This window comes from Perognathus longimembris, chromosome 14, assembly GCF_023159225.1.
Source record: "Perognathus longimembris pacificus isolate PPM17 chromosome 14, ASM2315922v1, whole genome shotgun sequence".
In the NCBI taxonomy this organism is placed as follows: domain Eukaryota; kingdom Metazoa; phylum Chordata; class Mammalia; order Rodentia; family Heteromyidae; genus Perognathus; species Perognathus longimembris.
In genome coordinates, this window is record NC_063174.1 from 40,275,174 (window position 1) to 40,300,291 (window position 25,118).

Below are 25,118 nucleotides of genomic sequence, written 5' to 3' on the forward strand. Positions count from 1 at the left end.
TGTCCAGGTTGACCCTGAAATGTGATCTTCTGATCTCAGTCTCCCAAGTAAGTAAAGATTACAAATGTGAGTCAGTCCCTGGGCCTGCCTGGTTAGCCTTTATCTTTTGCCTCGCGAAAAACAGTTCCTCACTCGATAGTGGGTCACTAAATTTTACTGAACACAACCTTGTAAGAAAATATTGATAGCCTACAGATCAACACTGGCAACTATCAAATACATACAGCTTTCAGTCTTTTTACAGCATCTTCACAGATATGCATTCCTCTTGACTCATCAACTTCCACATGGCCAAGGTACTGCAGAAAGAGAGAAAAAGTTAATGCATTGCTACATTTATTGAGTAGTGATTATATGGTACTCTTGCACTGGTCAAACTCACAGTTAATACAGAAAAATTAAGGTAATCTTATTTTACTTATCTTTAGTATCTTCACATGAATGAGATTTAGAATAATTATTTCAAAAAGTTATTAAAAGGAAGTAAAAAGGTGCATGGTGACCACTAAATGGGATCTGAACCAACTGGATCTAAGCATAAAAGCCTGGGCTGGCTTTGAACCACATTCCTCAGATCTTAGTCTCCTTGCTAGGATTGCAGGTGTAAGCCACCAGGGCCTGCCTTTTATGAATTTTTAAATTGGATTGTATGTCTTTAAATTGTTAGGTTGTAAGAGTTTCTTATATATTCTGGTTATTAAACTATTATATGTAAGTGATTTCCAAATACTTTCTGCTATTGTATAGTTTTATATTATTCTTTTTTTTTTTTTTTTTTTTTTTGGCCAGTCCTGGGCCTTGGACTCAGAGCCTGAGCACTGTCCCTGGCTTCTTCCCGCTCAAGGCTAGCACTCTGCCACTTGAGCCACAACGCCGCTTCTGGCCGTTTTCTGTATATGTGGTGCTGGGGAATCGAACCTAGGGCCTCGTGTATCCGAGGCAGGCACTCTTGCCACTAGGCTATATCCCCAGCCCTATATTATTCTTGATAATGTCCTTTGATGCAGAAAAGTTTAATTTTTTTTTTGAGACAAGGCCTCATTACGTAGTCTAGGCTGGTTTCAAACTACATCAAATTTTCTAATATTGAACCATCCATGAATTGCCAAGTTACAGTCTATAGGAGTTTTATGTACTTTTAGACCCCATTTTACTATTCCTGTGCCTACTTATCATGTATATTCATAAGTCTAATTGGTCTATGGCTTTCTACTTATTTTGGCGTTATCTTTGTTAGGTTGTCATATCTGGATTTTGTTAATGCTACTAAAATATGAAAACTGTCCACTTTTTCTAAGTACTTTGCTGTAATTAAGTAGCATAGGAATTACCCTTTGGAAGACACCTTTTGGAAGAGCCAGGCACTCCTGTTTGTAATCCTAGCTATTCAGGAGGCTAAGATCTGAGGATCACAGTTCACACCCAGACTGGGCAGACAAATCTGAGAGACTTTTATCTCCTATTAACCAGTAAAAATCCAATTACTAGAGATGTGACTTAAGTGGTGGAGTACTGGCCTTGAGTTAAAAAGAAAAAAGAAAAGCTCAGCAAGAGGGCAAGGCCCCAAGTTCAAGCCCTATTACCAGCACAAAAAGTGGCCTGCAAAATCATCTATACCAAGTCTTTTTTTCCCCTGAATTTTTGTTTTATTTTCTAAAGTAGCTCCAAAGAAGAGTGCATAAACTTAGTAATTCCAAGCATCACATGGACCTCTCACCATAGAATTCTTTTTTTCTTTTGGCCAGTCCTGAGCCTTGGACTCAAGGCCTGAGCACTGTCCCTGGCTTCACTTGAGCCACATCGCCACTTCTGGCCGTTTTCTATATATGTGGTGCTGGGGAATCGAACCCTGGGCTTCTTGTATATGAGGCAAGCACTCTTGCCACTAGGCCATATTCCCAGCCCTCACCATAGAATTCTATTGATTTCTTTTTAGCAATATGCCATGAGCATTTGTTTTTTATTTTAGCAAAATTTGTCTTTGATTTCCTGCTATTTTCTTTCTTTCTTTTTTTTTTTGCCAGTCCTGGGCCTTGGACTCAGGGCCTGAGCACTGTCCCTGGCTTCTTTTTGCTCAAGGCTAGCACTCTGCCACTTGAGCCACAGTGCCACTTCTGGCCATTTTCTATATATGTGATGCTGAGGAATCGAACCTAGGGCTTCATGTATATGAAGCAAGCACTCTTGCCACTAGGCCATATTCCCAGCCCAAGAAAACTTTTTTTTTTTTTTTTGTCAGTCCTGGGCCTTGGATCCTGCTATTTTCAAGTACTTGAATTTTAATTTGTATTTCCAATTTCTGAATAGTTCAGAAATAGAATAAAATAATGGTGATCAGTTGACTTGTGTTTTTTCCCCCCACTTTGTGTATTTTGTGTGTGTGTGTGTGTATGTGTGTGTGTAGTTGATATACAGGAATCATTCTTTTGAACCCTTTTTCCCCTTCCGTAGCTCTCTTCCAATCTTTCCCTCTTGTCCCCACTCATAAGATGTCCATTTCATTTTCTGCATAGTGTCTGGTGAGTACCACTGTTGTATTTGTTCATTCTTGTTCCACCTTTAAGTGTTCCCCTTATCCTCTGAAGTAACGAACAAATACAAATTAGAAAAGAGAACAAAAACAAGCAACTAAACAGTATCTCTTGTTTCCTATTCTTTGGCATTCATTTCATGGAATGTTAATTTATATGGACATCTGTCCATTTGCTCACTACTCACTATGCCAAGTCCTTTTAGGATGGTAGTTTTAGTTGTTTTAAACAGTTTTCTCTTAATTTTTTTCATGGTTTTTCTGCCTCAATTTTAGCAATCTATATTTTTCTAGTTCATAATTTATTCAAATTTAAAATTATCAGCATAAATTACAAAGTATTCACATAACTTTATTTGGGTCTGCAGTTGGGTCTCCTTACTTTCTTATAAAATATACAAATATACATAATAGTGCTAATATGTATGTGTGCAGGTATACACACACACTTGTCTTTCATTTTTCCTTATGAAGGCTTATTACTACCTTCAAGTTACTCAGTTTGTTTGCTGTCATTTTATATTAATAACAAAATAAGAAAGTAGGCTTTTATGACCTGAATTACCTTAAAGTTCTAGGAAGTGAATTTCTAAAATTATTCAATTGTTTTCATCTCATTATTCACCTTAAATTAGCTCAATTTGTCACATATGACTACTTATGCCAACAACAACAACAAAAGGAAGAAGTAGTAGAAAGCAGAGAACACAAATATTTTATGTATGGATGACTCATAGCTGCATTATCTGTTTTAGAAATGTGAAAACAGAAATCATCCTTGCAGTTCACTAGAATATGAAAAAAACATGCCCATTGAAATAAACATTATTTAAAAGGTCCCTTTTCTTCTCTGAGACACTACCTCACTGAAGAATTGCAGCTGACTTATGCTTTAATGGCTAAAATATTTGATACTGGGACTTCTTTTGTCTGTATGCCTTTCCAACTCCCTGAGTAAGAGACTTTTTATTCACAAAAATGTACTTTAGAAAAACTACTATGAGGAATTCCATTCTTGATGAATTAAATCATTTTTCTCTTTCTTGAAAAAAATAGATTCCCTGCCCCCATTTTGGTAATGTTATCCATGCGAAGAAATGTGGAGGTCCTGAAGTAAGACTATACAATCATACATACATATACATAATGAAAAGTAACATCATACTCATGTAATTTATTAAGAGTTATATAGCATTTCATTACACATATGTAGCCTATGCCATATCTAGCACAAATATAGTATGCATACATATAGAAAATGTTTTTTTCTCTTTAACCAAATAAGAGTAGTTAAATTAAAATTTGCTAGTTTTAAAATATTTGGAGAGCTGGGTGCCAGTGGCTCATGCTTGTAATCCTAGCTACCCAGGAGGCTGAGATTTGAGGATCACAGTTCATTTTGTTTTGTTTTTTGCCAGTCCTGGGGCCTGAACTCAGGGCCTGAGCACTGTCCCTCGCTTCTTTTTGCTCAAGACTAGCACTCTACCACTTGAGCCACAGTGCCACTTCTGGCTTTTCCTATATATGTGGTGCTGAAGAATCAAACCTAGGGCTTCATGTATGTGAGGCGAGCACTTTACCCCTTGGCCATATTCCCAGCCCGAGGATCACAGTTCAAACAAAGCCAGCCCAGACAGGAAAGTCTGTGAGACTCATCTCCAATTAACCACCAAAAAACCAGAACTGGTGCTGTGGCTCCAGTGGTAGAGCAGTAGCCTTGAGCTGAAGAGCCCAGGGATAGCACATCCAGGCCCAGAGTTCAAGCCCACCACTGAAAAAAAATAATATGGAGAATTCCATTTGAACAAATCATATGATTTAAACAGATGAATTAAATATAATCAGATAAATATAATCAAACAAGTTGACTGCTGGAAAGAACTCAAGAGAATGAAATTTTTTACTTTTCTTTTTTTTTTGGCCGGTCCTGGGCCTTGGACTCAGGGCCTGAGCACTGTCCCTGGCTTCTTTTTGCTCAAGGCTAGCACTTTGCCACTTGAGCCACAGCGCCACTTCTGGCCATTTTCTGTATACGTGGTGCTGGGGAATCGAACCTAGGGCTTCATGTATGGGAGGCAAGCACTCTTGCCACTAGGCCATATCCCCAGGCCCCAGTTTTTTACTTTTCAAATGTGACAGTAGGTGTCAAAAAAGTTAAGTGATTTAGACAAGGTCATTGACAGAGACAGAAATAGGCTGGTCTTCTGCCCTCTAGATCTACCTTCTTTCAACAGCCTCTCATTACTTCTCTGTTAAAAAACATATAACTCTCTCTTATAGTAACTCTCTTGATTCACTAATGGCTTATAGTTTAGTGCTCTTACATATATCAACTTAATGTTATTCTTATTTTAAAAAAGAAGTCAGATAGGGAGAGTCATCCATTTTGGTAATGTTGTTTATAGCTGAAGTGAGGTCAGATCTTCCTCATAGCTCAATATTTCCTTCCCAAATGAAATTACCCTATCTTTCCTAATTAAAGCATACCATGGCTAATCAAACAGTAGATATGCTTTATAGAAATAATAGTTGGCAAATGAAGAAAGGACAGTTTCCAAATGGAATGTTTAGAGTATCAACATTTTGCAAAACCTTAGTTAGTTAATTAACCCAGGCAACAATCATCTATGGCTGCAGCTACCCCAAAGGATAATCAGTCATTGTACACCCAGGGGGGAGGAAACTCAAGTAAATCTGATAAAGCCTCTAAAATTACCAATTCAAAAGAGTTATATAGGAGGCAGAGGGACTGGTTAAAATGAGTTTCTGGCATTCTCACTTTAGTGAGGAGAGACAGATTAAAGTTTCAGAATTATAAAATAAATGGGGTAAATTAGACAATTCATGCTCTCAATTGGAAAACCTGAAAAGCATGCCCTATGAATACGAGAGACAAGAGCCTTGCGCAACCTACAGTCCAGCCTTACTTGGTAATCAAAACCTGACAAAGTTACTATAAGAAAGACAACTTCTCCAGGCTAATCTCTCAAAAATCATGGGTATGAAATTTCTAAGCAAAATATGAGTAAAAAGAACTCAGTGTTATATACAACAAATTGAACTTAATTGTTATGGGCATTAATCAAGTTCAGACTTCAGGATTGTAAGGCTAGTTGACTGTTTACGTCAAGCTTACCTCTTAAAATAACTAAATAAAAAGTAATAAATGAGAGTGTTACAAAAAAGACTGATAAAAATTGGCTGGGTGCTAGCAACAGACATCTATAATCCTAGCTACTTACAAGGCTGAGATGTGGAGATCACAGTTTGAAGCTAGTTTGGGCAGAAAAATCTGTGAAATCATTAGCTCCAATGAACCACCCAAACGCCAGAAGTAAAGCTATGGCTCAAGTGGTAGACTGCTGGTCTTGAGCAAAAGAAGCTCAGGGACAGCAACCAGGTCCTGAGTTCAAGCCTCAGCACCAATACTAAAAAAGAAGGGAAGGGGGGAGCCTGATAGAACTAAGTTTCTATTCATAATTTTAAAATATTTATTCATAAAGCATAGAAAATAACTTGCTTAATTTGAGAACCTATGGTAAAACTGAAAATTAGGCAATACACAAATACTTGTTAGCAAGAATTCTACTAAGCCAGGCACTGGTGGCTCACACCTATAATACCATTTTCTATGAAGATACAAGTGAAAATAAAATTGATGTAAAAACAGCTGGGAAGGATGTTTGTATAGGTGGCATACAGAGTAAAGCCACAGGCTGGGTTTGGTGGTACATGCCTATAATTCCAACACTTGGTAGGATGAGGAAAGAAGATCACCTGGCCAGCCTCCGTTACATAATGAGATCCTAACTAAAAAATAACAACAAAAAGAAAAGGCTAGGTGCCAGTGGTTCATGCCTGTAATTCTAGCGACTCAGGAAGCTGAGATCTGAAGATCATGGTTCAAAGCCAGAACAAGCAGCAAAGTCCGTGAGACTCTTATTTCCAATTAACCACCAGAAAACTAGAAGCAGTGCTGTGGTTCAAAGGTGGGGCACTAGTCTTGAACAAAAGAGCTCAGGGACAGTGTCCAGGTCCTGAGTTCAAGCCCCATGACTGACAAAAAAAAATTCTACCAATAATCGGACAAGAAAAAGAAATTTAAAATAGAAGGACTAGATTGGAAGAAATGTAACTATGTTATTTATAGATTATATATTAATAAAAATCTGAAACAATATTCAAATAAATTACTGGAATTAATAACTGAGTTTATATAATTTCAACATACAAAAGTCAATTGGACTTCTGTAACAACAATAAGAAAGTAAAAATTTAACATAATTTTTAATGGCATCCAAACTGAAGGCTTATTATCACTCTCCATTTACAAGTTTAATCTTCTACTAACAAACTCCCCCAAAATAATATGCTACTCTAATTATATACTAATACTTTAATAACTCATTCTCTAACACTAATATTCTCAAATACTAATACTAAATACTAATGCTTATATACTAGTAATACTCTACTCTTCTAATCAAGTAAAAATCCATGGTACCACTCTTGACTTAGCTTTCTCTTTGTAATGTTTCACAAGCCTAATTCATCAATAAGTACTATCAGCTCACCCATTCCACTGCTATCATCCTGATGTATGTAAGCCACCATCCATATTTAATATGTACTTTTGCAACAATCTCATAGCAAATCTCTGCTTTCATTCTTGAACTTCTATAACTGACTCTCAGAACAGAAGGTAGAGTGATTCTTATTAATTTTTAATTAATTTACTTTGTTATTTTAAGAGGTGATGTACAGAGGGATTACAAGTACATGAGTCAGGTAGTGAGTTTCCTTTTGCACAGTGTCTTCTGTTCCCTCAGTCACTCTCAGTCCCTCCCTCCTGTCTCCACCCATGAGTTGTATAGTTCATTTTCATCAGTGTCCAGTGAGCTCCACTGCTGAACTTTTTCACCCCTTCTCCCTTAAGTTCTGTACCCTGCTCCCAGCCCTCCTGAAGATATACACTTGAATAAACCATATGTAAGAAAAAGAAGACAAAATCATTAAAAAAACTATTTAAGAAATGATTTATTTTATTTTATTTATTTATTTTTTTTATTAATTGGACAAATTTTTTTACAAGGTGATGTGCAAAGAGGGTGAGGGTGCAGTTACATAGTAGGGCAGTGTGTACATTTCTTATGATATCTTACAACCTGTTTTTCTATCCCTTGTCTAGGTCAGGTTGACATATATGCAATATACAATGTATCAAGAACATATACAGTATTCACAGACTTGGTCTCTACTGTCTCTCCGTCTCCCTTTGTTAACAGTCATATATCAGGGAGATCATGCCCCTTTGTTTTCTGTGTTCTAGGCTTGTCTCACTCAACATTATTTGTTCGAGTTCCGACCATTTCCCTGCAAATAACAATATTTCACCATTCCTAATCGCTATGTAGTATTCCATTGTGTATAGGTACCATATTTTTTGGATCCATTCGTCTGTGGAGGGGCATCTGGGTTGTTTCCATATTTTAGCTATTGTGAATTGTGCCGCGATAAACATGGTAGTACAAATGCCTTTTTGATATCTTGGATTTTGCTGTTTAGGATAGATGCCTAGGAGTGGTATGGCTGGGTCATAGGGTAGGTCTATATTGAGCTTTTTGAGAAACCTCCATACTGTTCTCCAAAGTGGTTGTACTAATTTGCACTCCCACCAACAATGGAGAAGGGTTCCTCTTTCCCCACAGCCCCTCCAGCATTTGTTGTTTCCTGAGTTCAGAGTATAGGCAATTCTAACTGGGGTGAGGTGGTATCTCAGGGTTGTTTTTATTTGCATTTCCTTTACTAGCAGGGATGTTGAGCATTTCCTCATATGTTTCTTTGCCATTTTTATATCTTCTCTTGTGAAGTCTCTCTTTAGCTCTTTTGCCCATTTCCTAATAGGTTTATTGGGCTTGGAGGGGCTTAGTTTTTTGAGTTCTCTGTAGATGACAGATATCAGGCCTTTGTCTGTTGCTGTGCTGGTAAATATCCTTTCCCATATCGTTGGCTGTCTTTCTATTTTGGTGGCTATGTCCTTAGCTGTGCAGAAACTTTTTAATTTGTAGTAGTCCCATTTGTCGAGTCTTTCTCCTATTTGTTGTGCCCCTGGGACTCTATTCAGGAAGTTCCTTCCTGTGCCTATAAGTTCTAGTGTCTTTCCTACTCTGTCCTTCAGTAGTTTCAAGGATTCAGGTCTGATGTTGAGGTCCTTGATCCATTTTGAGTTGATCTTGGTGCATGGTGATAGGCTTGGGTCTACTTTGAGTTTTCTGCATATGGCTGCCCAGTTCTCCCAGCACCAGTAGTTGAAGAGGCTATGTTTATTCCATTGTATATCTTTAGCTCCTTTGTCGAATATCAGTTGGCTGTAAGAGTGCGGTTTTATTTCTGGGTCTTCAGTTCTAATCCATTGGTCTTCCGATCTGTTTTTATACCAATACCATGCTGTTTTTGTTATGATGGCCTTGTAGTAGATCTTGAAGTCAGGTATTGTGATACCTCCTGCATTGCTTTTAAAAATTAAGAGAAAGAAAGGTTTCTTGTTTCCACATCTTGGAGTTCATTTCTCTCTCTCTATATGTGCGTCTGCATATATAATTTTGTGTTACTATGAAGAGGCACATAGACATTGCACCTTTGAGTTTCTTTTAATTAACAGTATCTTTTTAGATCATACTGTGTGAGTATCTAGAATCTTATTTATCATATTCTAGTGTATTTTAGATATAATTTCCACATATCAGAGAGAACATGTGCTATAGGTCTCTCTGAGCCTGGCTTATCTCACTTAACATTTGTCCTAGTTTCATTCATTTCCCTGCAAATGACATTATTTTATTTTTTCTAATGGCTGTGTAAAATTCCATTGGATTTGGATTGGACTGGATCCACTCCTCTATTGTGGGACATCTGAGCTGTTTCCATATCTTGGCTATTGTGAATAGTGCAGCAATGAACATGGATGTGCAGGCATCTTTATCATATTCTGGTTCATAATGTTCAGGATAGGTGCCTAGGAGTAGTATGGCTGCATCGTAGGGAAGGCATATGTTTGATTTTTTGAGGAACCTCCAGACTGCTGTCCAGAGTGGTTGTACTAGCTTACATTCCAACCAACAGTGTCTGGTAATGTTCCTTTTCCCCCACATCCTGGCCAACATTTGTTGTTGTTCAAATTCACAACGTTGGCCAATCACACTGAGGTGAGATGGAATCTCAGAGTTTTTTTGATTTGCATTTCCTTTATGGCCAGGGATGATGAACATTTCCTCATATGTTTCTTTACCATTTTTACCACTTCTGAGGAGTCTCTTAGCTCCCTTCCCTGTCTAGTGATTGGTTTATTAGGTTTGGGAGGAGTGGTTTCTTGAGCTCACTGTATATATTGGATACTAGGCCTCTGTCTGATATATTGCCAGTCAAGATCTTCTCCCAGTCTGTTGACTGTTTTTCTAGTTTAGTAATTATGTCCTTTGCCAGTAGAAACTTTTTATTTTGATATAGTACCACTTGCCAAGTCTCTCTCCTATCTGTTGTACCTCTAGGACTCTATTCAAGAAGTTTCTACCTATACCTAAAAGTTCTAATATTTCTCTTACTCTTTTTTGTGGTAGTTTCAAAGTCTGATGTTGAGGTCTTAGAGCCACTTGGAATCAATATTAATACATGATAAAAAACAGGAATTTACTTTTAGATTTCTGCATATAGATGCCCAATTTCCACCAATTATTGAAGAGGCTATTTTTTCCCCACTGTATGTCTTTGGCTCCTTTATCAAATATCAGACCACTGTAAGTATATGTTTTTATTTATGGTTCTTCTAATCTGTTGCATTGATCTTCGAGTTCATTTTTGTGCCAATACCAAGCAGTTTTTGTTATTATAGCTCTGTAGTAGAGTTTGAAGTCTGGTATTGGTTTTTTTGCCTAGAACTGCTTTGGCTATTCTAGGTCTTTCATTGTTCCATATGAATTTTGGATTGTTTTTTCTATCTTGGTAAGAACATCATTGGGCTTTTGATGAGGATTGCATTGAATTTGAACATCATGTTTGGCAGTATGGTCATTTTCACAATATTGATTCTACGTATCTATGAACATAGATGGTCTTTCCATCTCCTGATGTCCTCTTTGATTTCTTTCTTCAGGAGGGAGGGTTATTCTTTAAAAACATACATCAGATAATACTGCTGCACTGTCCAAAGTAGGAGAAAATGGCCTTCCATTTCACTTTAAATACAAGTCAAAATCATTAAAATGAGGCACACACTCAAAATTCTAGCACTTGGGAGGCTGAAGCAGGGAGATCACTAGTTCAAGGCCAACTGGGCTGTACTATAATCCTTAAGTAGCGATTTATCTGCAAGGCTCAACACATGGTTTTTCAGTGGATGTTTAGGAATTGTATGTGGTAACAATGACCAGGAAAATTACTTACAGATAATGGGCAAGGGACACGAATGACAGACATTTGCTTACTAATTTTTTTAGATTAGGTCCTAATTCATATATGTATATAGCTATATATACATATATATACACATACACATATATACACACATATATACCCAGTAGTTTCTGTACAAATGTAACTATTGTATTAACAGAGATTACACTTCTCTTTATACTTACTTGTGGTGTAGAACTCCATTAATTTATTTCTTCTTCATAGTTAATTGAGCATAAGTATGGCACTATGTATACATTTAGTTTAAAACAGTATAATGCATATTAGGTTTGTACTAAAAAATTCAAGTGTTCAAAATATTCAAAGTACTATTGGTCTGGCACCTTCTACTTCTCTGATCTCATGTCCATTTGAAGCCATGGCTCTAGTACACTGACTTTCTTGGTATGCTTTTACATACCAGGCATTCTTTTCCAGAAAAGCCTTTGCACTTGCTGCTTTCTCTGTCTACACTGCTTCCTCAGATATTTGAAATGTTTGTTTTCTTTATTCCTTTGGGATTTTATGGAGTGAGGGCTTATTATCAGTGAAGGCTTACCTAACCATGCTATTTAAAATTGTACCCCAATACATTCCCCTTTCACCTAATTTCTTCTTGATATATCATATACTTCGTATATTTATTTCTCCACATCCACTAAGACATAAATACTATGCAAGGATTGTATTGTTTGCTATATCCTCAGTGCCTAGAATGCTGCCTGGCAGACTCAGTAAATATCTGCCAAATATGTTAGTGAACTGCTATTCTCATAGAGAAGAAAATGTAGTACATTCTTTAGATTTATACAAAACAATTTTACAAGCCATAATAATGAAACTTCTACGATAAACTCAAGACACAGGAGATTTAATTGATGGCTATAGAACAAAATATAAATGCTTTTTTACCTACATAATGCTAAAAAAGAAAAGAAAAGAACAACATGGATGAAATAAGTTTGACTATATCATATAACATTAATAGGACAAGAAATTTATAGTTACAGAAAAATCAACCATAGAACTAAAAATAACCTGGACTGGGAATGTGGCTTAGTGGTAGAGTCCTTGTCTAGCATGAACAAAGCCCTGGGTTCAATTCCTCAGCACCACATAAACAGAAAAAGCCAAAAGTGGTGCCGTGGCTCAAGAGTTATAGACACTGCTCAGGTCCTGAGTCCAAACCCCAGGAAAAAAAGAAAAAAGAAAACAAAGAGGGGGAAATGAGGGAGGAGGTAACAAATTGTACAAGAAATGTACCCACTGCCTTACGTATGAAACTGTAACCACTCTGTACATTGCTTTGACAATAAATAAGCAAGTATTCAGGAAAAAAAGAATAGAATACTATCAATCTGAAGCCACCAATAAAGACAAATTTAGGTGCATTTGTACCCTATTTTCTACCTTTACTCCTTTTAAAATAGTAGCAGTATTCAGTCTAAGTAACTCAATTCATACTAAAATTAGAGAATGCTCCCTTTTACTTAATTCTTCTAAAATAGCTAGAACATAATAAATTTGTATTTAAGAAAGCAGATTCCTATTCCCCTTGCTCCACCACTTAATAAACATATCCCATTGAAAAAAAATTTTAGGTTATTTGGGGCTAAGAATCTCACAGACTTTTTTTTGCCAAGGCTGGCTTCAAACAATGATCCTTAGATCCCCGCCACATGAGTAGGATCACAGGTATTAGCCACAGCCAGCTAAATAAATATTTATTTAACTTTTTCCTTTTGTGTGTGTATGATTTTGATTCTTGATAATTCAGAATCTTTACGTTGTTTCAGGATTTGCATTTTCATCAGAAGTGATCTCATTTGTACTGATTCTCTAATATATAGAATAATTTCTTACTTAAATATAAAAAGAAAAAGTCACTAATTGCAATATATTTTTATCATTTAATTCTATCAATGAAGCAGAATCTGAAGATCTTCACTTTTTTGGAAGACTGGCTTCCATTATCCTAATTAATAGGATGTCACATCCAATAGGCTGTCAGTTCTTTTCCACACAGAGATTTAGAGAAATAATGGCTTTTACCTTAACTGGGAAGCTACACTTTCCCGTGCGAACCCCTTCTTCATCTGTCTGCCACTGATGTGGACGACTGGCTTCTGGAACATAAACATCTTTCTTTCTTCTAAAACTTTGCCGTAGTTTGTTCATTTTAATTGTTATAACCTGCCGATAAAGAAAAAGTAATACTTTGAAAGTTGTTACCTTCTTATACATATAAACTTGGATTTAGTAAAAATATAAACAACTAAGGTCTCAAATGAGAAGTTATGGCTTCTGAAAATGGAAGACATAACATGTTACATACAGACTTAACAATTTCTGAAACCACTCTAAATACTTTTATACATCAGTAGGAAAAAAAATTCTGAAACATTGGAATTGAGGATCTTTTTGCTTACCATTAGAAGATACTATTCAAAGTAGGGACTATCTTTATGTAAAAAATGATATTTTATGCCAAGCACAGGTGGCTCATGCCTGTAATCCTATCTACACAGCAGGCTGAGATCTCAGGATTGCAGTTTGAAGCCAGCCTGGGCAGGAAAGTAGTGAGACTCTTACCTCCAATTAATCACAGAAAAAGCTGTAAGCGGTGCTGTGGCTCAACTGGTAGAGTGCTAGCCGTGAGCAAAAAGAAGCTCAGGGACAGCGTCCAAGCCCAGAGTTTGAGCTCCAGGACTGGAAAGGAAAAAAAAAGATATTTTATGAAGAAAAATCTAAACATACTCAAGGAAGGAAAAGTTCTACTAGTACTAAAGTAATCTAAAGAAGTTACACTTCTTGTAAGCCAAAGAATGTAATTTTATACTCTTTATAAAAACCTAATGAGCAAGTGGTAGAATGCTAGCCTTGAACAAAAGGGTTCAGGACAATGCCTTGGCCCTGAGTTCAAGTCTCAGGACCAGCAATAATAATAATAACCTAAAGAAACTATGACAAGGGTTAAAGTTTCATAATTAATTCTAAAAAAACCTACAATAGTCAGCTACATGTTTTGTTACTGTAAGAAGCACTGTTAGAAGTACAGCAAAGGTATGCCATTGGCGAGTCACATCTATAGTCTTAGCTGAAATCTGAGGATCCTGGCTTGAAGCCAGTTCAGACAGGAAAGCCCATGAAACTCTTATCTCCAACTAACCAGAACAAAGCCAGAACTGGAGCCATGGTTCAAGTGGTGGAGCACCAGACCTGAGTGTAAAAGCCAAGCAAGAAGTCAAGGTCGTGAGTTCAAGCCTCAGTACTAGTATACCAAAGAAATCACAAAACTACAGAGAAGACCTAGCTGATAAGAATCAATGAACATTCAAGAAGCAATGAATAAACTTGGTAGAACAAGTATCCTTTTACAAAGCAAAATTGCAAAATGTAAAAACATATTCTCCCTTTTTTTAAAATTAAGGAACACAGAATGATTTAATAACCTCAACCAGCTTCAAAGTGATCTTAACTCAAAAGTGATATGACAAGGGCTGGGGATATAGCCTAGTGGCAAGAGTGCCTGCCTCGGATACACGAGGCCCTAGGTTCGATTCCCCAGCACCACATATACAGAAAACGGCCAGAAGCGGCGCTGTGGCTCAAGTGGCAGAGTGCTAGCCTTGAGCGGGAAGAAGCCAGGGACAGTGCTCAGGCCCTGAGTCCAAGGCCCAGGACTGGCCAAAAAAAAAAAGTGATATGACAAGAGTTATAAAAAGAATCATCTTCTCTGTCGAGAGTGCTAATTCACACAGAACGTCAATGAAAGATTTGAGAATGTCTGAATGCTAAGAAAAATCACTTTGTTATTTAAAAATGCTTAGTACCATAGCAGAACTACTACTAAATTTGCTATTTTACATAGACAAGTCAATCTTACCACACAACTTAGGCAAAAATAGACAAATACATGCAAGAACTACTGGATTTTTTAAAAATGAATTTAAGCAGATCACTCATTTCTAAACGACCTAAATGAGAGTATACCTTAATCTAAAAGAGTTCCCAAATAATTCCATAACATTCTTGCAAATATATCCTGCTACACTCTCAAATCACACTTTAAAAATATACACGAGGGGGAAGGGAAGGAAAGGGAAGCCTGTGAATATGGCCTAGTGGTAGAGTGCTTGCCTCACATACACGAAGCCCTGGGTTTGATGCCTCAACACCACATATATAGAAAAGGCCAGAAGTGGTGCTGTGGCTCAAGTGGTAGAGTGCTAGCCTTAGGTGAAAAGAAGCCAGGGACAGTGCTCAGGCCCTGAGTTCAAGGCCCAGGACTGGCAAAACACACACACACACACACACACACACACACACACACACACACACACCCCACACACACACTAGGGTGGACAATGTGGCTCAGTAATAGAGCACTTGCTTAGCATGTGTGAGGTGCTAAGTTCAAATATCAGCACCACTAAAAATATAAAAAATGTTTACAAATACAAGAAAACAAAAAGTACCTCTGTCCTTGCTCAAACTGGCACTCTCGGCAAAAAGCTTTGTCAGTTCCTTTCTTCGTTTTTCCTTTTAGCAAAGCTACACATTTGGTCAAGTCAGATCCCTGAAAATTATCCCTTCGTTCACTCTTTCTTTGGCCTATTAAACTACTGATTTTAAGTCTCTGTTAAATATCTTGAACTCATTCCTAGTATTTCTTTCATGTTAGGCAGGGTCTTGCTTTTGCCCAGGCTGGCTTTGAAGTCCCAATCCTTTTTCCTAATAGAGGCTCCTTAGTAGTGTGGCTCTGGGATTAATAGGCATGTGCTACCTTGGTTTACTACTAGTACCACTATATTAATATGTTTTTGTTTAAATTATTGCAAAGTCTATTATTGGGTGTTTTTACTTCCAATAGAGCTCCATTCCAATTTGTTTTCCTAACTACTGCCAGAGAGGTTCTAGAACATAGATCTGATCTACTTAAATCCTCAATTGGTTGGGTGCCAGTGGCTCATGCCTGTAATCCTAGCTACTCAGGAGTCTGAGATCTGAGGATCATGGTTCAAATCCAGCCTGGGCAGGAAATTAGCCGCAAAAATTATCTAAAAAATCTCTCAAATTAGCCAGGTGCTGGTGGCCCATGCCTGTAATCATAGCTACTCAGGAGGCTGAGATCTGAAGACTGCAGTTCTAAGCCAGCCCGAGCAGGAAAGACTGATATCCTTATCTCCAATTAACCACCCAAAAACTGGAAGTGGTGCTGTGGCTCAAGTGGTAGAGCACTAGTCTTGAACTGAAGAGCTCAGGGACAGTACCCAGGCCCAGAGTTCAAACCCCACAACCAGCAAAAACAAAACAAAACAACAACAACAAAAATAAACCACCTCAAATTAACCACAAAAAGCCAGAAGTAGAGCTGTGGCCTAAGTAGTAGATCACTAGCCTTGAGCACAAAATTTCAGAAACAGAACCTAAGCTCAGAGTTCAAGACCCAGGAATGACCAAAAAAGAAAAAATCCTCAATTGCTTTACATCACCTTCAAAATAAAGTCCAAATTGCTCACTAGAGCAAACACAGTCCTTTTTCATCTGCCTTCTCTCATCAGTTTCCATTTATATGCTAAACTAAGCTACTTGCAGTTCTCCAACAAAGCATGCCCTCTTTCAGTGCCTCTGTATATGTTTCTCCATCTGCCTTTCAGAAAGAAAGACTTTCCTCTGTCTCTGGTTAAAGTCTATTCACTTTTAGAGTCAGCTCAAGTGTTAACCTCTTGAGAGAAGCTAGTATCTTGTTTCTGACAAGGGATAGTCCTTAACTGGCTGTGGTTAGGCCCTTGCATATAACTCCCATTAATGTTTTACTGACTGCTATTACTGCTCTCATCAATTCCTACAACAATTTCTATTTCCTTAATTGTAGTCTTAGTTTATTGTTTAAATAGTACCCTTGTATCCTAACACAGTTCCTGCCATAAATATGGCACACTATAAATTTGAACAAATTAAAGATAGAATAGATTTGTAATACAGCAGAAGATAATAACCAAGTAGGAAAAATCTACACATCCACCAAGAGTAAAGGATCACCAATGTTGGAAGAGACCTTAATGTCATAGTAGTCCAAGTTCCCATCGACAAAGGAATCACTTTGACAACTTTTCTTAAGGAAGACACCAACTATGTCTAAATGGATCTAACAAAGTTTATTAACTCTCTGGGTAATGACTTACTGTTGTAAATTAACCATCATTGTATCACTATGGCACTGAATAAGATAACAGACTGCAAATATCAACTAATTTGAGGGTTAAATATCTTGTTACTTCTAGTACTTGAGTATTTTTGCAGAGCATTACATATTAATGACTCTCAAGTTATATTCTATGTCATCCTAAGATTTCCACTGAAAGGCCCAGCAGCTCCTGGCTGTTGGGAAAGAGAAGAAATGATTAGAAGATTGGACACAATTTTTAGGAGAGGCTCCAGGTCCCTTTCACAGTTGCAAACAGACAAGTTCTACTTTATATGACTTACATGCTGGGATATCATGTAAAAGTTAAAAGAATGTGTGAAAAGAAAGTGACATGTGAATAAATTGCTTTGTTCAATGGCAAAAACTCAATTCACTACCTAAAAAGTGGGCAAGAATGTTAAAAAGAGATTGCATTGATCCAGAGGCACTGTATTCCTAAACTATTAGTCATGTCCCTAAACAAACACAAATTCTCTAATAGAATATAAAAAACAATATATTTCGGGCTGGGGATATAGCCTAGTGGCAAGAGTGCCTGCCTCAGATACACGAGGCCCTAGGTTCGATTCCCCAGCACCACATATACAGAAAACGGCCAGAAGCGGCGCTGTGGCTCAAGTGGCAGAGTGCTAACCTTGAGCGGGAAGAAGCCAGGGACAGTGCTCAGGCCCTGAGTCCAAGGCCCAGGACTGGCCAAAAAAAAACAACAATATATTTCATATAGATAAGCTACAAGGGATAAAGACTTACTTAATGGAAAAAAGCATAGCAAAGCTAATAAGATCAGGAATTAATAGCATGAAAAGTGTAATGTGTAACAATGGAGCCAGGTATTGTATCATATCTCTGTAATCCTAGCACACAGGAGGATAAAGCAGAAGGATCATAAACTGTAAGCTTGTCTCAAAAACAGAAACAAAACTGTAGAAATTGCAGAACCTCAATGTGGTATATTAGTCATCTTTATATTCCAAATCTGGACTATTCTGTTAAAAGCTTTATTAAGAGGAATTGCTCAATAACTCTATAATAATACAAGATGATATATATATATATATATCATGGTTATTTACATTCAGATAGATTACTCGGAAAACTGTAAAAGTCTAATCTTTTAGAAGTATGGATGACAGGCTATGGGTATGGCTCAAGTGGTAGAGCACCAGCCTAGTAAGCAGAAGACCCTGAGTTGAAACCCCAGTACCACTAACAACAACAACAACAACAAAAGTACAGCTTAAGGATTCTGGGGCTAAACACTATACATCCCAAACAAGACATTGATCTAATAGAATTTCTCCTAATCATACATCATGATTGATGAATTTCTCCTAATCATACATCATGATTCTTAGATGTATGAAAAATCATACATCTGAGAATAAAAGACATGTTGAAAACTGGTAGAAGTTGTATGAGATAGTTTCCCCTCAAAAGGAGCATGCTGCTGAAGACTCAGTCCCCAGCTGGTGATGTTATTGGATTTAACTTCATCACTGGACTAGTCTATTGGTGAGTTCAAAACTGAATGGGTGGTTAAGGCATGGTCTTATGGTGGAGGAAATGGGACACTGGGAGTATGCCTTTGAAGAGTACTTTTTTTTTTTGGGGGGGGGGGGCCAGTCCTGGGGCTTGGACTCAGGGCCTGAGCACTGTCCCTGGCTTGTTTTTTTTGCTCAAGGCTAGCACTCTGCCACTTGAGCCACAGCGCCACTTCTGGCTGTTTCCTGTATATGTGGTTCTGGGGAATTGAACCCAGGGCCTCATGTATAGGAGGCAAGCACTCTTGCCACTAGGCCATATCCCCATCCCGAAGGGTACATCTTGTCTCTGGACTATTTCTTCTCCTGGTTCTCCCCTATGAGGTGAATAGCTTTGCTCTGTCATGCCCTCCCATAATGTTCTGTATTACCACAGGTCAAGCAATGGGGGCCAAGTGACTAGACTAAAACCTTTGAAACCAAAGCTCTAATAAATTCTTCTTTTCCTCGGCTCCTTATCTCAAATATTTTGTTGTAGCAACAAAATATTAATATATTATTCTCATTTTAAGGAATTTCTAAAACAAAACAACAAGCAACTTGAATATTGGTTTAAATAGAATATTAATAGAAAATAGGCTGGGTGCTAGTGGCTCATGCCTGTAATTCTAACTATTCAGGAGGCTGATATATGAAGATCAGGGTTCAAAGCCAGCCCAGGCAGGTAAGTCCATGAGACTCATCTCCAATTAACCACCAGAAAACCATAAGTGGCACTGTAGCTCAAAGTGGTAGAGTGCCAGCCTTGAGCAAAAGAGCTCAGGGACAGAGCCCAGGCCCTAGTTCATGACTAACCAAAAGAAAAAAAAAAAAGGAGGCAAAACATACACACATTTTATAAAAGTACAGAAATAATAAACACAGGAAACAAAATGTTATTAGTAACTAGGAAAATGCAAATCAAAGCATCAGTTTGGGAACTATTAATCAGACTAAAACATATGGAACAAAAAGCATTCTCATACATTCATAGGAAGATAAGTTGGGAAAATTATTTTTGGAAATTAATTCAGCACCATGTAGGAAAGTTTAAGATGTATATATCCTTATAAACATTCATTTCATTTCCAGGTACATACCATATAGAAACTCTTACACATATATACAAGGAGAACACAATCATGCCTGTGTAGTATTATTTGTCTGTAGAGTAAAATAACAAAAAACATAGAACTAAAAATATCCATTGATAGAAGAGAAAAATACAGAGTATTTACACACTAGGTTACCACCTGCCAGTAAAAATGAATGATCCAAAGCTATAACAATCACCATGTGTGAGTTTCACAAACGGTATGTGGGAGCAGAGAAAACTGCAGAAAAAAATATAGTATATTATGGTTATTTTCATGACCAATAATTACTGAATCTCAAAGAATATTGCCTGTGTACCAGGAATTTTTCTAAGCCCTTTGTGTACAACTCAAGAAATCCTCACAAAAGTTCTCTCAGGTGGATTCTATTTTTAACCTTTATTTCACAGAAAGAGGGGTGCAAGCATAGAGAGGTGAAGATAAGTAATTTGCCTAAATCACACAGTAAGTAGAAAAATCTCCTTTTTGATCTGTACTATTAGTCTGCATTACACGGTATTGTTTCTCAAAAGTACACAACAGGAAACAATATAACGTTTGAGGATAGATCACAGATCAATAGACAGATATACAGATACACATATACGTCTTTTTCTATAAATCAATTATTCATTCTTTTAGTAAGATGGAAAGTAAGTCACTTAAGGTCTTTTGTGGAATTGAGAATAAAGATGGAAGCAAATAAACACATAAATACATGTAATTATGAAACCTTTAATGGAACAAAAGAAAAACAGTTGAAAACTTTAAGCCCCAGTTTTACTACAAAGAACTTTTCTCAGAACAGACAGTACAGACAAAATTAAAATGATCCAGAAGCTTCTGAAGGGCACTCAGAACAACAGGGACTTTTCTTCTTGTTGTCTCTCCACCCCCCCACCCCCAAAGCTTGTTTGGTTTTTCTTAAGTTCTATAGTCACAACTATACACCTAATTAGGGAGAATAGGCTAGGCCTGATCTGGATTACTATATGTTATACAGAACAGATTAGGGATGTGACTAATTTTGACTTATTACATTTTGTCAAGTAACAGTTTTGACCTAAACTACTCCATTTGTGTATAATTGCCAAAACATAATAATGACTTTCCATCTTCTCTCTCTTTCTCTTAGACTGGGACCTAAACTCAGAACCTGTTGTTTTTGCACATTGCCTAACACTCTACCAACTGATCCATGCCTGACTTTACATCTTGTTTATACAAGTAAACAACATGCTAGTATACCATGAGACACAAACTGGTACTTTATTTGTGCCAGTGAACAATTAAATTTGCAAATATATCAAATCACGTCTAAAACACTGGATTTGAACATATAATCTTATTAAACACACCAAATGTAGCCCCCTCTCACCTAGATCATATAAAAGGAGGGATACCTAACACAGTGGTGCAGTGGCACACCGACAAGCTAGTGAAAGCATAATAGATGATAGGCACTGAACTCCTGAATCTGTCCTGGACTTTAGCTCAGCACAATACCTTTAACCCCATGCACTCAGACCCAGAGCAAGCTAGAGATTTCAGTGCTTGGAATCAGCCGGGCCTGAACTAGCATGGTATAGTTAACCACCAGCAGTGTCTCTCTTTGTATCTGTGTCAACTCTAGGCTTTAGTTTTGAACAAGACCTCTTTTAGCTCTGAAAACAACTTTGACTCTTTCTCAGCTTTCTGTACTATATATATCAATGTGAAGTATGATGTGTGATCTGAGTTAATAATTAATAACTGGAATAAAAGAACCTGCTTGCCAGAAGTTTTAGAGCTGTCAAGCAAAATCAGTAAATTAATGTTAATGAAATTGATACAGCTTGTGAATATACTATTAATCAATAAATCCTGTTAGCATGGAAAGACACAAATGAAAATTTCAACTTCATCATTTAAATTAAGCATATATCATGCTTTTTGGTTGGATCACTACAACTTTTACTTTGCTTTTTAGGGAACCATTTGCTTTTGGAGAGGCATGTTTTCACAAAATGAAGGATAAGAGAAACACTCAGCTGGCACAACGATTTTAAAACACCTGACACGAGACTCACAAGTTTCTCTGCATCAACTGAGCTGCATAATAAAAAGAGGGAATTTAGGGCTGGGGATATAGCCTAGTGGCAAGAGTGCCTGCCTCGGATACACGAGGCCCTAGGTTCGATTCCCCAGCACCACATATACAGAAAACGGCCAGAAGCGGCGCTGTGGCTCAAGTGGCAGAGTGCTAGCCTTGAGTGGGAAGAAGCCAGGGACAGTGCTCAGGCCCTGAGTCCAAGGCCCAGGACTGGCCAAAAAAAAAAAAAAAAGAGGGAATTTAAATTTTTGAACACCTGATCTTATGAACACACCAAATGTAACTAACCCCTTCTCACCTGGATTACATAAAAGTAAAAGCCATGTGTAATAAGTCATGAATAGAGTAGGTTTACTGTAGCATAAACTCAACGAACAGAACTGTAGCATCATCTATCCTATTCAAATTGTTCTTATTTCTCACTTTTAATGTTTTCCCAACAAACCTGGCTGGATGTGCGCATACAGATTTCTCTGTATTCATAGTTACACTTCTATCTCAAAATTTGACAAGGATAGTTACAAAAAGGGAAAAGAAAACACAATGACTGTCCATCTGTCAAAAAAGAAAGCTATTATTTTTTCACTCACTCAAATCTAAGTTAAAGTACCAAATTCAACCATCAAAATATATTAGGTGATATTAAGAAAGCACAAAGATTTTCAAATCTTCTTTGATTTCATATCAATAATAATACTTTTGGGAGCTGAAGATGAAGCTTAGTTGGTAAAGCACTAGCCAATAATAATGCTTTTGCATTTTTAGATATAGCATGAGTATTAGTATGCTATACAATATTAGTAATTTCTATGTGTATCTTAATAGCCTTTCTTTAATTTCTAGTATTTCTTACATAGTTTGTTTTTAAGATTTAGAGAAGAGATGTAGCTCAAGTGGTAGAGTTCTGGTTCAGCAAACTCAAGACCTTGAATTCAAATCTCAGTGCTGGGGGAGAAGAAGAAAGACTTAAGAGTAAAGGATAAAAAGAATTCCTTATTTAACCAAGTCAAGTAATTGCAAAAAAGCAAGGGATCCTAGACTCTCATTATGGCCAAAGGAATAGAGGTCAGCCAGTTCCCTACTAATTCAATTCTGGATTAGATACTGGTCCAATTAATAAAATTAGCTTAACAAGAAACAATTCATAAGTAAGTTGTATTAATAGTATAGGGCTCACCAAGGTGAACCAGAGGTTCACACTTGTAATGCTAACTAATAAGGGAGCTGAGATCTGAAGATTGCAGTTTGAAGCCAGCCCAGGCAGTAAAGTCTGTAAACTCTTATCTCCAGCTAGTCAGCACTTCTAAAGTTACTTCACAAATAGATTAATTCAAGGATAAAGAAAACAAGAGGTTGGTATATGTTTGTAAATATATTCCTTCTAAAATGTTTCATTTGATTCAGCTTGAATACAAACCCAATCTATAGAAAATCTGAAATTTATACAGTTCAACTTTTAAAAAAGAATAGGTTACATATGTTAGGGCATACCAGGAACTCTACTACGTTATGTAAGAAAATGTATTTATAGTATTAAAAAATATAGATTACAAAATTTTCCGTAGGGGCTGGGAATATGGCCTAGTGGTAAAGTGCTCGCCTCGTATACATGAAGCCCTGGGTTCGATTCCTCAGCACCACATATATAGAAAAAAGCCAGAAGTGGCGCTGTGGCTCAAGAGGTGGAGTGCTAGCCTTGAGCAAAAAGAAGCCAGGGACAGTGCTCAGGCCCTGAGTCCATGCCCCAGGACTGGCAACTAAAACAAAACAAATAAACAAAATTTTCCATAGCTAAAACTAAAAGTTACTTTGCTTTTTGAGCTGTCAGACCAGGAATTTAAAAACAATAGCAAATTAAATTTTGGCTGTCCTTAAGATTGGTATTTGAGGACAGAACCAAGTCCCAGTTTAGATGTCCCAATTCTCTAGTTACATACTACTCAGCCCTGATTACCATTCAGACCTCATGTTCTCAACCAGGGAACCACAATAGACCACCATACTTCATTAGTTTCAACAACTCTTTAAGATTATATACAAATTTGGACATATATAGATCTGTGCACTTTTCTGGGATAGATTCATCAGAAGCTCAAAGGATTATTTAATCACAAACAATGTACCACTGATCTAAAACAGAAGTCCATGATTTGACTTTAAGGTTTCTATTTTATGATTATTTTCATCCTCTTATTTATCTACAAAATTCCTTTTTGTTTTGATACAGAGCTTTCTTGTTTTTGTTTTTGTTTTTTCTGCAAGTCCTGGGGCTTGAACTCAAGGCCTGGGCATTGTCCCTGAGTTTCTTTTGCTCAAGGCTAGCACTCTACCACTTGAGCCACAGTGCCACCTCCTGCTTTTTCTGTTTATGTGGTAATGAGGAATCGAACCCAGGGCTTCACGCATGCTAGACAAGCCACATACATTCCTAGCCCTTGATACAGAACTTTCTTATTCATTCCTTAATGATAGGTAGAGCTTCACAATATGAGCTCCCGTCTATTTAAAGTTGCTGTTGCAGGTGGTTTAAAAAGTTGAACCTGGGTCAGGGTGATGGCACATGCTTGCAATTCTAGCAGTCAGGAGGAAGACAGGAGGCTCCAGACTTCAAGGCAAGCATGTACTACCTAGCAAGATCTAGTCCATAAAGAAGGAAAGAAAACTAAGCTATCCCTTCTGAGAATTTAACCTTTACTTACAAAATCAACTGATCATTTAATTGATCACTTGACTTTCAATTGAGAAAATAACTGGTGAACTGCCTTTTTTTTTTTTTTTTAGCAATGCTTACTTTTTAAGTCATGTTAAAGGTTTTATAGATTAAAAATACATATAGTCAGGGCTGGGAATGTGGCCTAGTGGTAGAGTGCTTGCCTAGCATGTATGAATGAATCCCTGGGTTCAATTCCTCAGCACCACATAAACAGAAAAAGCCGGAATTGGCACTGTGGCTCAAGTGGTAGGGTGCTAGCCTTGAGCAAAAAGAAGCCCGGGACAGTGCTCAGGCCCTGAGTTCAAGCTTTAGGACTGACAAAAAAATTAAATAAATAAAAAGTATAAAAAAATAGATATGGCCAATAGCCAGGCTATGTGACACTGGTGCACACCTGTAATCCCAGCATTTGAGAGAATGAGGCAGCAGGATAGTAAGAGGTCTGCCTAGCTGCACAGTGAGACCCTGTCTCAAAAACAATGGGGCTGGGGATATAGCCTAGTGGCAAGA

At 37.4% G+C, this 25,118-nt stretch overlaps 1 protein-coding gene across 9 annotated transcripts in view; it reads right to left on the bottom strand.

Moving 5' to 3' along the window:
- Numb (NUMB endocytic adaptor protein) overlaps window positions 1-25,118 on the bottom strand; it is a 121,193-nt gene that overhangs the window by 37,060 nt on the left and 59,015 nt on the right. For 6 of the 9 annotated variants that reach the window (XM_048362804.1, XM_048362805.1, XM_048362807.1 and 3 more), the window contains 2 exons: window positions 13,031-13,174; window positions 225-299 (listed from right to left, as the gene is read on the bottom strand). In XM_048362804.1, coding sequence (XP_048218761.1) covers window positions 225-299; window positions 13,031-13,156 — 201 coding nt within the window. In that variant the 5' untranslated portion in view covers window positions 13,157-13,174. The remainder of the gene's footprint in view (window positions 1-224; window positions 300-13,030; window positions 13,175-25,118) is intronic. The other 3 variants (XM_048362810.1, XM_048362809.1, XM_048362806.1) reach the window with 1 other exon arrangement.